Source organism: Pelodiscus sinensis, chromosome 19 (genome assembly GCF_052426305.1).
Source record: "Pelodiscus sinensis isolate ZL-2025 chromosome 19, ASM5242630v1, whole genome shotgun sequence".
Taxonomy (NCBI): Eukaryota; Metazoa; Chordata; order Testudines; family Trionychidae; genus Pelodiscus; species Pelodiscus sinensis.
In genome coordinates, this window is record NC_143070.1 from 20,070,160 (window position 1) to 20,083,769 (window position 13,610).

Genomic DNA, 13,610 nt, shown 5'->3' on the forward strand with positions numbered 1-13,610 from the left:
GCTCTTGCTCAAATTCAAGCGGCCAGTGTAGACAGCTGGCAAGTTTTTGCACAAAAGCAGTCATTTTTGCGCAAAATCTTGCCAGTCTAGACTAACCCTAAAGGTTTATTATTAAAAGAAAGAAAAGCATTAGAGTGAGGTTGTTAAAGGATAATACATTACATGCATTGAATCACCCAGTTCTTAATACAGGCTCTTAGCAGAGATGTTATAAACTGCTATCTTAAAAGTCTCTGGTGTATATCCTATGTCAGGCTGGGTCCACGGTTCTTTCTGGCTCATTGTTCCCTGCAAGGCTGCAACTGGGATTCAGAGCAAAACTGAAGACTAAGATGGAGCCTGCCACATGGCATTTTATAGCCATCCACTGGTCTCTTCCAAACTGGAGTGGGTCACATGGTCAGAGGCCAGGCATTCCTTCAGGTGTGTCTCTGGCACTTAGAGATCTATTGTCCCTGGAGCCTTGCTAATTAGCATAGCCATTGGCTGAGCATTCCTTGCCCTATGCTCAGCCACAGAGAATTTTCCAACATCCCTACAGAGTACATGTTTATAACTCCACATACAGATATTATACAATTACATGAAGAGCATATACAGAATCAATAGAACAGAAGCTTCATGTGACACCTCACATGGCCCCCTTGGTACAGACTTTTGGGGCAGTGATCTGCCTGCTCCCCCTAAAATCCAGTAACATGACAAGGGGTTTGGGTTGTGACCTAGGGTAAGAGGGGATTGTGATTGGGGCAGGAGATTGGGGTGCCAAATCTTGCAGGGGCTGTCGATATAAGAGGGGGACAGGGTTTGGGTATGTTGACTGGGGAGGTGGGGCAGAGAGTTGGGTCAGGAAAGCTCTGGGGTGCCAGATGCAGGCTGTGGCCAAGAGGCTTACTTGCCAGCTGCCAAACTAGCCTGCCTGCCTGCAGAGCTTTCAATGTTTCCCAGCAGCTTGCCTGGCCATGTGCTTCCTGAAAACCTGAGCTTTGGAAACAGGATGTGATTCTTCTTGGCTGTCTATTACTTCAACAAGCCGCTCGCATTAGTTTCTGCCAGAATTTGGGCAATGAGAATGTGCTCAGGGTGAGGCAGCTCCTAAAACTTCCCCCCTCCTCTTCAGTTTCAAAACAGAAATGGAGCCCTGCAGCTGCTTTTGGGCACGTCCCACGGGGCTGTGAGGGAAGCTGGGGGGCCTGCCTCGGACTTCCCGCTGTCTCTGCCAGCCAGATTTGGTGGCTTGGTGGGCCAGATCCAGCCCGTGGACCATATTTTGCCAAGGCCTTCCGTTAGGGTCTATAGAATGCCTTTTCAGTTTCTGTGCCTGTTTAAAGCTGATTGGCTCACGCTGTAAAACAGGAGCAGGGACCCTTTGGCCTGGAGGGCTGGACATGGCCCTAGCTTACCTGGATCTGGTCCCTGAAGCTCAGGGAACCCCTGATATTGGGGAGGCTGCTCTGGTCCCCAACCCAAAAAAGGTTCCCTTTTAACCCCTTTTCAAATGAAGCCAGCAAAAGCTTACAGGTAGCAATGTCTAGACAGCAGCAAAGCTAAGCATCTAAGAAACACAACTGAAAAATCGGACATGTTCTTTCACTATCCTTTAAACCTCATTTCAGGAGGAAGGAAGGGTTGGCTCAAAAGAGAAGGTTTTTCCAAAATTTGGTGCTGTGGGAAAGCAGAGCTCTGTGCCTGGGTAGCTGGGCTAAGTGTAATGGCTTGTGTCAGAGAGGGCGTCAGATTCCAGGGCTAACATCCCTCTTGGATACTGTGAATCTATAAATGTTAGGGTTTCATAAGAACGGCCGTACTGGGTCAGACCAAAGGTCCATCTAGCCTAGTATCCTGTCTGCCGACAGTGGCCAGCATCAGGTGCCCCAGAGAGGGTGGACCGAAGACAATGATCAAGTGATTTGTCTCCTGCCATCCTTCTCCAGCCTCTGACAAACAGGCCAGGGATACCATTTCAGTCCCCTGGCTAATAGCCTTTTATGGACCTAACCTCCATGAAATTATGTAGCTTCTCTTTAAACTCTGTTATAGTCCTAGCCTTCACAGCCTCCTCTGGCAAGGAGTTCCACAGGTTGGCTACATGCTGTGTGAAGAAGAACTTTCTTTTATTAGTTTTAAACCTGCTACGCATTAACTTCATTTGGTGTCCTTTAATTCTTCTATTATGGGAACTAATAAATAACTTTTCTTTATTCTCCCTCTCCACACCACTCATGATTTTATAGACCTCTGTCATATCCCCCCTCAGTCTCCTCTTTTCTAAACTGAAAAGTCCCAGTTAACCTCTTTTTATATGGGACCCGTTCCAAACCCCTAATCATTTTAGTTGCCCTTTTCTGAGCCCTTTCTAAGGCAAAAATATCTTTTTTGAGGTGAGGAGACCACATCTGTACACAGTATTCAAGATGTGGGCGTACCATAGTTTTATACAGGGGCAGTAAGATATTCTGTGTCTTATTTTCTATCCCTTTCTTAATAATTCCTAGCATCCTATTTGCCTTTTTGACTGCTGCTGCACACTGTGTGGAAGTTTTCAGGGAACTATCCACAATAACTCCAAGATCTCTTTCCTGATTTATCTTAGCCAAATTAGCCCCCATCATACTGTACGTATACTTGGGATTATTTTTCCCGATGTGCATTACCTTACACTTATCCACATTAAATTTAATTTGCCATTTTGTTGCCCGACCACTCAGTTTAGTGAGATATTTTTGGAGTCCCTCACAGTCTGCTTCTGTCTTGACTATCCTAAACAGTTTGGTATCATCTGCAAACTTTACCACCTCACTGCTTACCCCTTTCTCCAGATCATTTATGAATAAGTTGATCAAGATTGGTCCCAGAACTGAACCTTGGGGGACACCACTAGTTTCCCCTCTCCAGTCTGAAAATTTACCATTTATTCCTACCCTTTGTTTCTTGTCTTTTTTTAACCAGTTCTCAATCCATGAAAGGACTTTCACTCTTATGCCATGGCAATGTAATTTATACAAGAGCCTTTGGTGAGGGACCTTGTCAAAGGCTTTCTGAAAATCTAAGTATACTATATCTACTGGATCCCCCTTGTCGGCATGTTTGTTTACCCCTTCAAAGAACGCTAATAGATTAGTAAGACATGATTTCCCTTTACAGAAACCACGTTGACTTTTGTCCAACAAATTATGTTCTTCTATGTGCCTCACAATTTTATTCTTTACTATTGTTTCGACTAATTTGCCAGGTACTGAAGTTATATTGTAATTGCCAGGATCTGTTATTGCCAGGATCACCTCTAGAGCCCTTTTTTAAATATTGGTGTCATGTTAGCTACCTTCCAGTCATTGTGGAAGCCGATTTAAAGGATAGGTTACAAACCACAGATAATAGTTCAGCAGTTTCCCATTTGAGTTCTTTTAGAACTCTGAAAACACTCACCACATGTGCTTAATAATAAACTTCACTTCATCTATGTTGTGGGGAGGGGTTATAAAGTTTCTGTTGGTTTAAATCCTTATGAAAGCGCCTGAGTCTGTGCTACAAATATATGGAGGAAAACGAGGTATTTTAGCTGCAGGAACCTAAATTTAGACACCTTCACAGGCAGCAAAAATAGTGGCTTGTTTCTCAAAAACACTGGGTGCTCAGAATTGAATCTCATTGTTGCAGGCGCAGTAATGTTGAAAGTCAAGCCAGGTATTGAGAGAAATGAATGTGGATTTGGGATATAACTCATGTGTGGTCTTTATGAAATATCTAGACTCACCATTTGTACACAAGGGCAGAGTCTAGCATATGTGGCACCAGGGACAGAGTATGGGCGGAATGGGGTTGTGGAAAGGAATAAAGCCCTTTCTGAAGTGTCTCCAATTGTCCTTCTCCTTCCAACAGGATGCAGAACACCCATGTCCGTCTCCAGCTCAGCCCCTGGCCTGCAGAGCCAAGGACAGGAAATGGCTCTGGTGGAGCTGGTGAGCTTCGAGGAGGTGGCTGTGTATTTCTCTGAGGAGGAATGGGCTCTGCTTGACCCATGTCAGAGAGCCCTCTACAGGGATGTGATGCAGGAGAATTATGAGTCTGTGAGCTGGCTGGGTAAGGATTCCTGCCCCCTTGGGCATCAGAAGCTGGGTGGGCTCTAGAGCAGTGGTTTGGGTTTGGTTCAGGGTCCCTCATTGCCTCCACCCCAATGTCAGGAGTATCCACCCCAGTAATCCTGGCTCCTGTGTGAGAGACTGTCCCCTTAATGCTCCCTCCCAGGAGAAGCAGATTAAGGAAGATAAAAATAGTGCTGCTCTTCCCACAACCAAGATTTCCATGGGCTTCCCACCATCTTGCTCATGTTGTTTCTTGGCCAGAGATGTCAGTGGAAGGGCCCAGGCAGGAACAGCAGGTATCAGAGTTGTGGGTCTGAGTGCGGCTGCTCTTAGTTTCTGCAGGGTCTCCTTGTGTCAGTGAGCTGAACTCCTGGAAGGAAGGCATGGACTCAGAGTCCTTCCCTGCCTCTGGTAGAGTCTGTGCAGCCCAGAAGGGCACCAAATGGCAGGCCTGACTGGCCACAAGAAAGAGGCTGGGAAACCACACAAACGCTGCTGCTGGGGAGTGGAGCTGCAGGAACACCCTGACAAGCCACAGGAACAGCCCAGCACTGCCCTACCCAGCCACAGAAGTGGCAGCTGTTGTGTGCAACTGGCAGGGCCCACCCACGCACAGGCAGTCAGCATCAGTAGTGTGGAGCATAGGTAGTGCCTGAATCTACCAGTAAGGGTTCATTTTGATGCTCAGACAACTTCACCTGCCTCCTTCTGGCCCAACTAGAGCATCTGAGCCCAGCCCCTCCCCCCCCCAGCCAGGAGCTTTGTAGACAGAGACCTTGGGCACCTAGAGCTCTGCTGGGTCCTTTCTCTCCAAGTCCTAGTGTCCTGCCATGTGGCAGCTGCAGTCTGAGTTCTGTCTGGGGGCATCAGTGTCAGACCTTCCAGTCCTTACTAGAGCTCCCCTTCTGAGCAGTGTCTTCCTGTCCAGTCCTGGTGGGGGGGAGAGGATGGAACAGGCCTTGAGGGAGACTTACTGCTGGTTGTACTTTAGAGAGTGCAGCAGAGCACTCAGCTCCCATGGGGAATCAGCTGGGCATTCCAGAGGCAGAGAGATGCACCTTTTCTGCAGAAGAGTGTTTCCTGGGATCTTGTACCAGCCAGAGCCCAGTCTCTGCAAGGTGGGGAAGGTGCCTCTGTGGGAGGGCAACTCAGATCCTGACTCTGAAAGTAGTAATGGCACAGACCTTAATGAACAAGATCAACTCTTTTAATTGCTCCTCAAACAGGATTTCCTGTCTCCAAAGCTCATGTGATCTCCTGGGTGGAGCAGGGGGAGGAACTGTGGATCCCAGATCTCCAGGACTGTGAGAGAGGAGAGATCATCAGTGACACTCACACAGGTGAGCAATCAGCTAAACTGACTTAGAATCTAATTTCTGTGTCCTCATAGCAGATTTCAGTTGTGCATTTTCATCAAATCTGACTGATCCATCAGCCTTTCTTGAACACCAGTCAGAGGTGTGCTGTGTGTGCAAAAGGGTTTTGGGGTAGGAGGGTAAGCTCAGCTCATGATTCTTCAATCTTTAAAGCCATTCTTGGAGCATGGTCCCCCTCTTCTATTTCTCTTTTATAGTTTTATTTCAGCTCAGCAAAGTGAATGATTTCTGTCTGGATTCTCTTTCCCACAGGTGATGGGAGGCTGAGTGAGAACCATGACAAAAGTCTTCATAATGAAGGACCAGAGCGAATGGCTCCATGTGGGATGATGTTGGGAATATCTGAAGCGCATGTTTCTCAAAGTCCTAAGCAAGGAGAGACCTGTAAGAGACAGTGTAGCCCACAAATGCAGCAGCGAAGCCATCCAGGACGGGGACAGGGTAAATCCAGTCACAGAAGCAGGAGGTTGAAAATGTTCGGCAGAAAATCCCCCATCAAGAGTCACCCTGTGCTTGCAGTGACTGTGCAACTCTTAGTAAACATGAAAAAGCCCACATAGGAGAGAAAACTTTCAGTTGCTCTGACTGTGGAAAAATCTTCACGAAGAGCTCAAAGTTTGTGAAATGCAGGAGAACGCACACAGGAGAGAAACCCTTCAGCTGCTCTGACTGCAGGAAAAGCTTCAGTGAGAGTTCAAGCCTTGTTATCCACAGGAGAAGCCACACAGGAGAGAAACCCTTCAGCTGCTCTGACTGTGGGAAATGCTTCAGCCACAGCTCACTTCTTGTTATCCATAGGAGAACCCACACAGGGGAGAAACCTTTCGGCTGCTCTGACTGTGGGAAATGCTTCAGTAAGAGTTCAATCCTTGTTGCACATAGGAGAAGGCACACAGGAGAGAAACCATTCAGCTGCTCTGACTGTGAGAAATGCTTCAGCCACAGCTCACTTCTTGTTATCCATAGGAGAACCCACACAGGAGAGAAACCTTTTGGCGGCTCTGACTGTGGGAAATGCTTCAGTAAGAGTTCAATCCTTGTTGCACTTAAGAGAAGCCACACAGGAGAGAAACCCTTCAGCTGCTCTGACTGTGGGAAATGCTTCAGTCAGAGTTCAAGCCTTGTTGCACATAGGAGAGCCCACACAGGGGAGAAACCCTATACTAGAAGTGGGGAAAAGCATCTTAATGTGCAGAATCCAGCCCACTTAGGGTTTTGATCCTTCCCCCAATGGGCATGTGCTGCTAGGGAACAAACTCAGCCCTATAACTCTTCCTGCTGTGCAGCCACTGGAGAGGAGGCAGCAATGGGGCTGAGGTTCCTCCACACAACCTGGGGCCAGCCGTGGAGACCGCAGGCACCATTGCCACTGCACCTCTGCCCTCCAAGGCCAACTCATAGTCACAGCCCTGGAATCTTGTGTCTCCAGGGCTATGTGGCTATGGCAGAGTGCTTCTGGGGCCGGCTCTGTACTTTGTGGCTGTGGTAATGGCATCTCTGGCCCTGGCCCATGTGACTGCAGCAGCGATGCCTCTGGCCTCCAGGGCTGACCCACAGCTGCATGGCTATGGCAGTTTTGTCTCCAGCTTGTAGTGTCCTCCATTGCAGCCAGGACAGCATTGCTTCAGATGTTGCTGTAAGGGGGCATGAAGCCAGGTAATGTTCCTCGTCATCCCCTGACCCCCCCACCCAGCATCCTCAGCTTGTTCTCACACTCTCCTTTGTTCTTGTACCCTCCACCTGGCCACACACTGCACCCTCCCTTGTTCCTGCTCCCTCCATCTGGCCAGACACCATACTCCGAGACTTCTTCTGAACCCCAGCTTCCCCCAGATCCTGCACCCCATCCCTATTCTCCTTGCTGGCAGTCCTGCCTCATACTGTATCCCTCATTTTTGTCCCTATCCCAGAGCCTAAGGGTGTCCACAAAATCCAGCAACTCCAGAACCCAAGAAACGTAAGTCTGGTCTATGGTGAGCTCTGACCCTCAGTGCCCCCATTCCCTTCCCCTCACCCTATGAGGCTGGGGCACCAGAGGAGTTAGGTGCCACAGTTGGGGCCACATCAGTGAGTTTGGGGGAGATGGTTGCTTCTCACTTGTGTAGTCTCCAACTGATTTTTCTGTGGGTCAATGACTCCTGACCCCAAAGTGGTTCTTCACTCTTGCCTTAAAGAAAACATTGAAGTCTTTTGTGTTAGTTGTAATGCTCTTCTTTATTTGAAATGAAGTTTGACATAGTAACACAAACAACTCAAAATGCTTAATCTGTTTTATAATGTAAATTAAACTGATCTCCCTAGCTGCAGCACTAGCAAAATAACTCAGATGTAATTATATAATTGAGCACGAGTGTCCATTAGCAACTGATAATCCATGGAAAGGTTTGCATCAACCCATATGGCCGACAGGGTGTGTGGTGGAGAGAGCCCCTCCCCTTCTCCCAGGAGAGTGACACAACCCCAGGCAGGAGGGTTTAATATTTGCACACCCCTTTGGAACAGTTGCTGACTCCTGCTCTTGTTCTAAACTACTGGCTGAGCAATCCCTAAGCAGGGCTGTGGGTCTGTAGCTCATTGGAGGTCACCTTATTCTGATCAGTCAGGGTGTGAAACTCCAGACTGAGGGTGAGTTTCAAAATCAGGGCTTCTGGGTCCTATTCCTAGTGTTGTCCCAGACTGACTGTGTGAAATCAGACAAGGCCCTTTGCCTTTCTCAGGCTTTGTGCTTCCCTCTGTCAGTTGGATGTAACGATCCTCTCCTGCCTGTCCTATGGTGGGGGCAGCTGGGGAGCTGTAAGGAGACATGTAAGCATCTTGCTAGCAGCAGTTAATAATAGGAGGTGTCCTATCACCTGGAATCATTCCAGACACTGGGGGGGGGGGGGGGGGGAGTGCAGTAGAGCCCTGGTCTTTTCCCCTTCCATTGTACAGCATTCCATGTGAACCCCCCAACCAGCGCACACTGGGCCAGAAGCAGGCAAGTCTTCTTGTGGCCACTAGATGGCTCTACAACCTCCCAATCTCCTGATTATCTGGATATTTGATTATATGATCCGGGCCCATCCTAATTTGACATTGCCAATGGGGTCTATCCTGTAACAGCTGCTACAGCCAATGCTGTTGCTATTGTATTGTGTGTCAGGGGACTACTGGCCCCTCACTAAAACTGATGGAGAGAGGGGTGGGTTAAGTAGTCCCCAGCACCAAAAGGTAGGGGAGGGGTTGATGGGAATCAGGGCCTTTAAACTGATGACTGTCCTGGGGTCAGTGAGAGGAGGCCAAGGCTACAGGGCAGCATGATGGACAAGCGGGGCAGCTAATAAAGGGGCCAGGATGCAGGAAGAGGTTCATGTCATCAATATGAGCTGCAATTGCTCAGACAAAGTGGGTTCAGACAGAGTGGGTCCGAGGTAGGGAGAGAGTAGAGACTGAGTTGAGCTGGAGAGCACAGTCAGGTGAGCCAGAGAAAGGCAGAAAGCAGCCAGGCAGTATGACAGTGCTGGGCGCAGAAGCAACCCAGGCAGCTCACTTGTGTGGGGAGCAGGCTGCAGGCACCAGAGCAGGGAGAGAAGCAGCCCAGAGGCCAGGAGACAGAGCAACATCATTGCAGCAGCAGAGTGAGGCTGGGGTTGGAGCAATTCAGAGCTGGGTGCTGTGAGCACCTGGGCAGAACAAGGGAGGATCCTGGGCTGAGGTCCTGGCACTGGGAGATCCCACCAGTCCAGAGGCCTGTCAGGCCACTCTTGGAGGGATCATTACCCTGATGCAGAGAGGGGGAGGGCTGACACAGTTAAGGAGGACTCTGTCACCTAGCCCCTGAAGGCCTATGTCCACCACCAGAGCAATTGTCTGACCCATAGCAGAGCTGGGCACTGGAAGGGAAGCCTGGGGCAGTCTCTGAACTTCCCATAGGTATCTCAGATAGGTTAAAAGAAAACACACAGTACTGCTGTACAGCCTGAGGACATCACACATACCTTTCTCATTTTCCCTTTTCTTAATTGTTTTATAAATTTGTTGCTTGCTCTTTGGACAACTCAGATTGCTACAGGGCAAAGGAATTCTCTCTTAATTCTGTGCCTTCAGGAAGGGACCAACCCGAAGGAGGCCAGGCCCCCACCTGGGGTTTCCAACCCAAACCCTGACACCCAGGGGTTTACAATCCAGATGATCAATGTTTGGTGTACTTCTCCCTCCCCCCAGCAACACTAAATCTCAAGGCCAGCTCTACAGTCCCAGCAGCTGGGGGAGATGTGCATGTTAGAGCATCTGCGCACTGAGCTGAAGCTTTCTGTGCCCAGGGAGCCAGACACCACCAGGGCAGGAAGGAAATGGCCGCACTTTGGGAGTCAAAGATGTTGTCTGGGACCATAGAATAGAACAGTTTTACCAACTTGCCTGCAGAGGGCACCATGGCTTAGCTGGCTAGAGCATCTGCCTTGTAAACAGGGGATGCTGGGTTTAACTCTCAGTGGTGCCTTGCTGTGGCCTTTGCTCACATTTTCCTATGTCTTCCTGGGATACAGGAGAGGCCTCCCCTGGCCACCCATGGAGCTGCTATTTCAGGAAAGGGCTGATTGGAGAGGCTTGTTAGGGAGAAGGAAACCAGAAGCCTGGAGCGGGTGCAGAGGTGACTGGCACTGGCCAGGCAGGCCTCTGACTCCCACTGTAAGTCCCTGGGTACTACACAGGGGCTACTGAGTCCTGCTCCATGGTCATCCCAGTGGTCTGACTGTGAGAGACGTACTTGTAACTCCCTTCTGGGAGCGTGGGCCCTGCCCTGCCTGGTGTGGGAGGGGACAAACACAGGGCTGGTTGACAGGGGCTCTGACACTCCAGCATCGGGGTCGTCCAGCCCATCATATGGATTCAGACCAGGCCGGTCGGAGCCTCTCAGGCTGGCGGAGGGGGATTCTGCACTTGCTGTCTTGGGAGCTGGGGTCAGGTTACAGAGCTCCCCCAGGGATGTCCCACGGCACTGTCAGGCCAGACCCAGCCGCTCTCCCTGCCCTCAGAAATGTGGCTGCATTTTATCCTTCCCCTTCAGTGACAACTGCCCTTTCCCCGCCAGCCCCAGATCCTGTGGGACCCGCTCCCTTCCCCATGAGCAGTGAGCACCAGTGCGGCTCCCTGCTGAGGCTGCAGCTGTGGGAACAAGCCCCTGGATTTGCGAGGGAGACAAGATGTCAAGGTGTGGAGTTTCACCCATAGCTAGTGTGGGGTCACCCACACTGAGGGCAGCTGGAGGTGCCTCCTTCTGGCTCCTTCCAAGGGCTTGAATCTAGCACCGAAAATTGAGGAATATGCATTTGGAAGAGGGAATTTCTGTCTCTTTACTGTCCTTGGTGTGCCCTGGGGGCCTAAGGGATAAGGCTTTGGCTTCTTAAGCCAGGGATTGTGGGTTCAAGCCCTATAGTGGGTGACAGTTGTGATATTTCCAAGTATATGCAGAGTCTCTTTGGCTTCCTCATTGCTATGGCAGCTGTGAGATATTTGAACACTGAGCAAATGTCTCTTTAAAATTGCCATCTTCTCCCAGACAGGACCCCTCAGTAGTAGACAGTGGTGTTGGTTGCAGACTGGAGGAGAGTGTTTGTTAAAAGCTGAGGTATGCAAAGTGAGGTCACTTGCAGAGATTCTGGTGCTAGCTTCTCTATATGCACCTTGCACCTGTTACCCCTTGGTACCTCTCAGCCTAGCACCCACACAGAAGGTCAGTGCACATAGAGCCAGAAAAGGAGATGGCTGCAGCACAATTCCAGGCCTGGGGCACAGTGAATAATTGTTTGAAATATTTTTAAAACAAAAAACTATGAAAAACTTTGGGCTCCATCTACACTGCGGCCTTCTCGGCCAAGAACTGTTCTTGCTCAAGAGCACATCCACCCTGCCATGTGCTTTAGTCTAAGAGTAAGGGCGAGCTCAGTGGTTTGAACATTGGCCTTCTTAAACCGAGGGTTGTGAGTTTAATCCTTGAGTGGGTCATTTAGGGATCTGGAGCAAACTTGTCAGGGTTGGTTTTTGCTCCTGCCATGAGGGCAGGGGACTGGACTAGACGAATTCTCAAGGTCCCTTCCAGCTCTATGAGATGGTATATCTCTTTATAAAGAGCATCCATGGTAGTGCGGATGCTTGCTTGTGCAAGAAAGCTCTACTTGCCATTTTAGCCGTAGGGATTTCTGGCACAATAAATCCCTTTTGCCTGTGCACACTGCCTTCTTGTGCAAGAGGGCTTATTCTTTATGGGGAGAGGAATTATTCTTATGCAAGAAGCCCTCTTTTCCAATGGTTTATGGTAAATTTTCTTGTGCAAGAATGCACAAGTAGGGTAGACGCTTTGCAAGTTTTTGCACAAGAATAGTTGTTCTTGTGCAAAAAGCCTGCAGCCTGGACATGCAGTATGAAAAGCCTCACAACAACAAGCTCCACACCAGCTGGTCCCACTAAGATTTGAACTCAGATTACAGGATTCAAAGTCCTGTGTACTGCCCCTTACACAATGCAACCCACAGAGTGGTCTTTGTGTTGAGCTACTCAGTTGTCAGGCTGGCCTCTGCACTCCTGGCTTCCCTCCTGCTGCTTCATCTCTCTGGCTATGTCTCCATGGCACATTTATTTTGGAATAAGCTGTTCTTGAATAGTGATTCCAAAATAGCTTATTTCGAACTAGCACGTTTACACTGCAGGGAAACCTCAGAATTATCTGAGGCAGGATCCCCAGTGTAGACGAGCTACCTTGATTTAGAGCCCCAGGAAGAATAACTTAGAATGGCCCTGGGGAGGGGCTAGTTCAAACTAGCAGCAGTGGCACATCTACAGATGCCTTATTTTGAAATAGCTAATTTGAAATAGGTGTTATTCTTCACAGAATGAGGTTTACAGAAGTCGAAATAAGCTGTTTGTTACTTCAGAATTATTTCAAAATAACGTAAGTGCTTTGTAGACTCTTGCATCGTTATTTTGGAATAACGGCCATTGTTCCAAAGAACTTTTGTGTGTGGACATAACCTGTGCAGCTCAAGAAATACAATTGGCAGCTTGTACCCACAATCTTTCTGTCAATTGCAGTGCTGAAGTTAACTGAAGACATGGACCCAGGCAACTATCTTGGTTGCTTTCTGCTAAGACCAGACTAGAGGGAAAAGAATCACTCCTTTGAGCTGGAGTTGAACCAGCAACCTAAAGATCACTTGTCATGCACATGCTACAGTCCTCCACTCTACCAGCTGAGCTATCAAAGGGTGCCTGAGTGATGTTGGTTTGTCCAGGTTGTCCCTTCTACAAGTCTCAGTGCACGCATTCCCCCAAGTAGATAGCATTGCTGATGAGGGGCAGAGGAGCACAGGGGTTGTCATAGGTGCTTCACATGCAGACAGACCCCTCGAGTGACACCTGAGCTAGATTCATCCATGTCACAGCAAAAGGAAGAAAGTTGGGTTCTTCTCATGTGTCTTCTTTGTTCCAGAATCTCTAGGGGTGCGGTCGGGACAGGTGCACAAAAAAACAAACCACTTGAATGAACCTTGGTCTAGAAACTCACAGAAACACCCCTGAGGGTTTCCTTGCCTGTACTTAAGTGTTGACAAAAACTTTACTAACTCCCTGGCCAACTCCAATTGCTGTGGGGGTTAAGAAATTTTATCTTGTTAATTCTGTGCCCTCAGGAAGGGAGCAAATTGAATAAGGCTGGACCCCCACCTGAGAATTCCAACCCAAACCCTGAGACTAAGGGGTTTACAATCCCTAGGGTCAAGGTTTACTGCACTTCTGCTTTCCTTCAACCCTGACCAATCTCAAGGCCAACACTACAGTCCCAGCAGCTGGGGGAGATATGCAGGTTAGAGCCTCTGCCCACTGAGCTGTAGCTTTCTGTGCCCAGGGACCCAGACATGGCCAGGGTGGGAAAGCTGGAGGGAAATGGGGACTGGTCGCTCTTTGAAGGTCAAAGGTGTTGTCTGGGGCCATAAATTAGAACAGTTTTAAAGAGGCTTTAGAGGTGGTCACTGTGGCTTATCTGGAACCATAGAGTACAGCTGTTTTATAAGCTTGGCTGAGAAGGGCACCATGGCTTAGCTGACTGAAGCGCCTGTGTAGTAAACAAAACATCCTGGCTGTGTCTACACTGGACCCCTCTTCTGGAAAAGGGATGCAG

The 13,610-nt window shown here is 49.0% G+C and overlaps 2 protein-coding genes and 1 non-coding gene across 9 annotated transcripts in view; 1 reads left to right on the forward strand and 2 right to left on the reverse strand.

Annotated features, from left to right (window-relative positions):
* Window positions 1–6,056, forward strand: part of LOC102458540 (tripartite motif-containing protein 26-like) — a 36,109-nt gene extending 30,053 nt beyond the window's left edge. For all 7 annotated transcript variants that reach the window (XM_075912932.2, XM_075912931.2, XM_075912929.2 and 4 more), the window contains 3 exons: window positions 3,880–4,080; window positions 5,309–5,422; window positions 5,711–6,056. In XM_075912932.2, the coding sequence (XP_075769047.1) occupies window positions 3,880–4,080; window positions 5,309–5,422; window positions 5,711–6,018 (623 nt within the window). In that variant the 3' untranslated portion in view covers window positions 6,019–6,056. The remainder of the gene's footprint in view (window positions 1–3,879; window positions 4,081–5,308; window positions 5,423–5,710) is intronic.
* The window catches only part of LOC102443998 (uncharacterized), a 293,825-nt gene that overhangs the window by 201,274 nt on the left and 78,941 nt on the right, over window positions 1–13,610 (reverse strand).
* Window positions 12,610–12,699, reverse strand: TRNAY-GUA (transfer RNA tyrosine (anticodon GUA)). The gene is given in 2 exon segments: window positions 12,610–12,645; window positions 12,663–12,699. It is a non-coding gene; the product is annotated as a tRNA-Tyr (tRNA).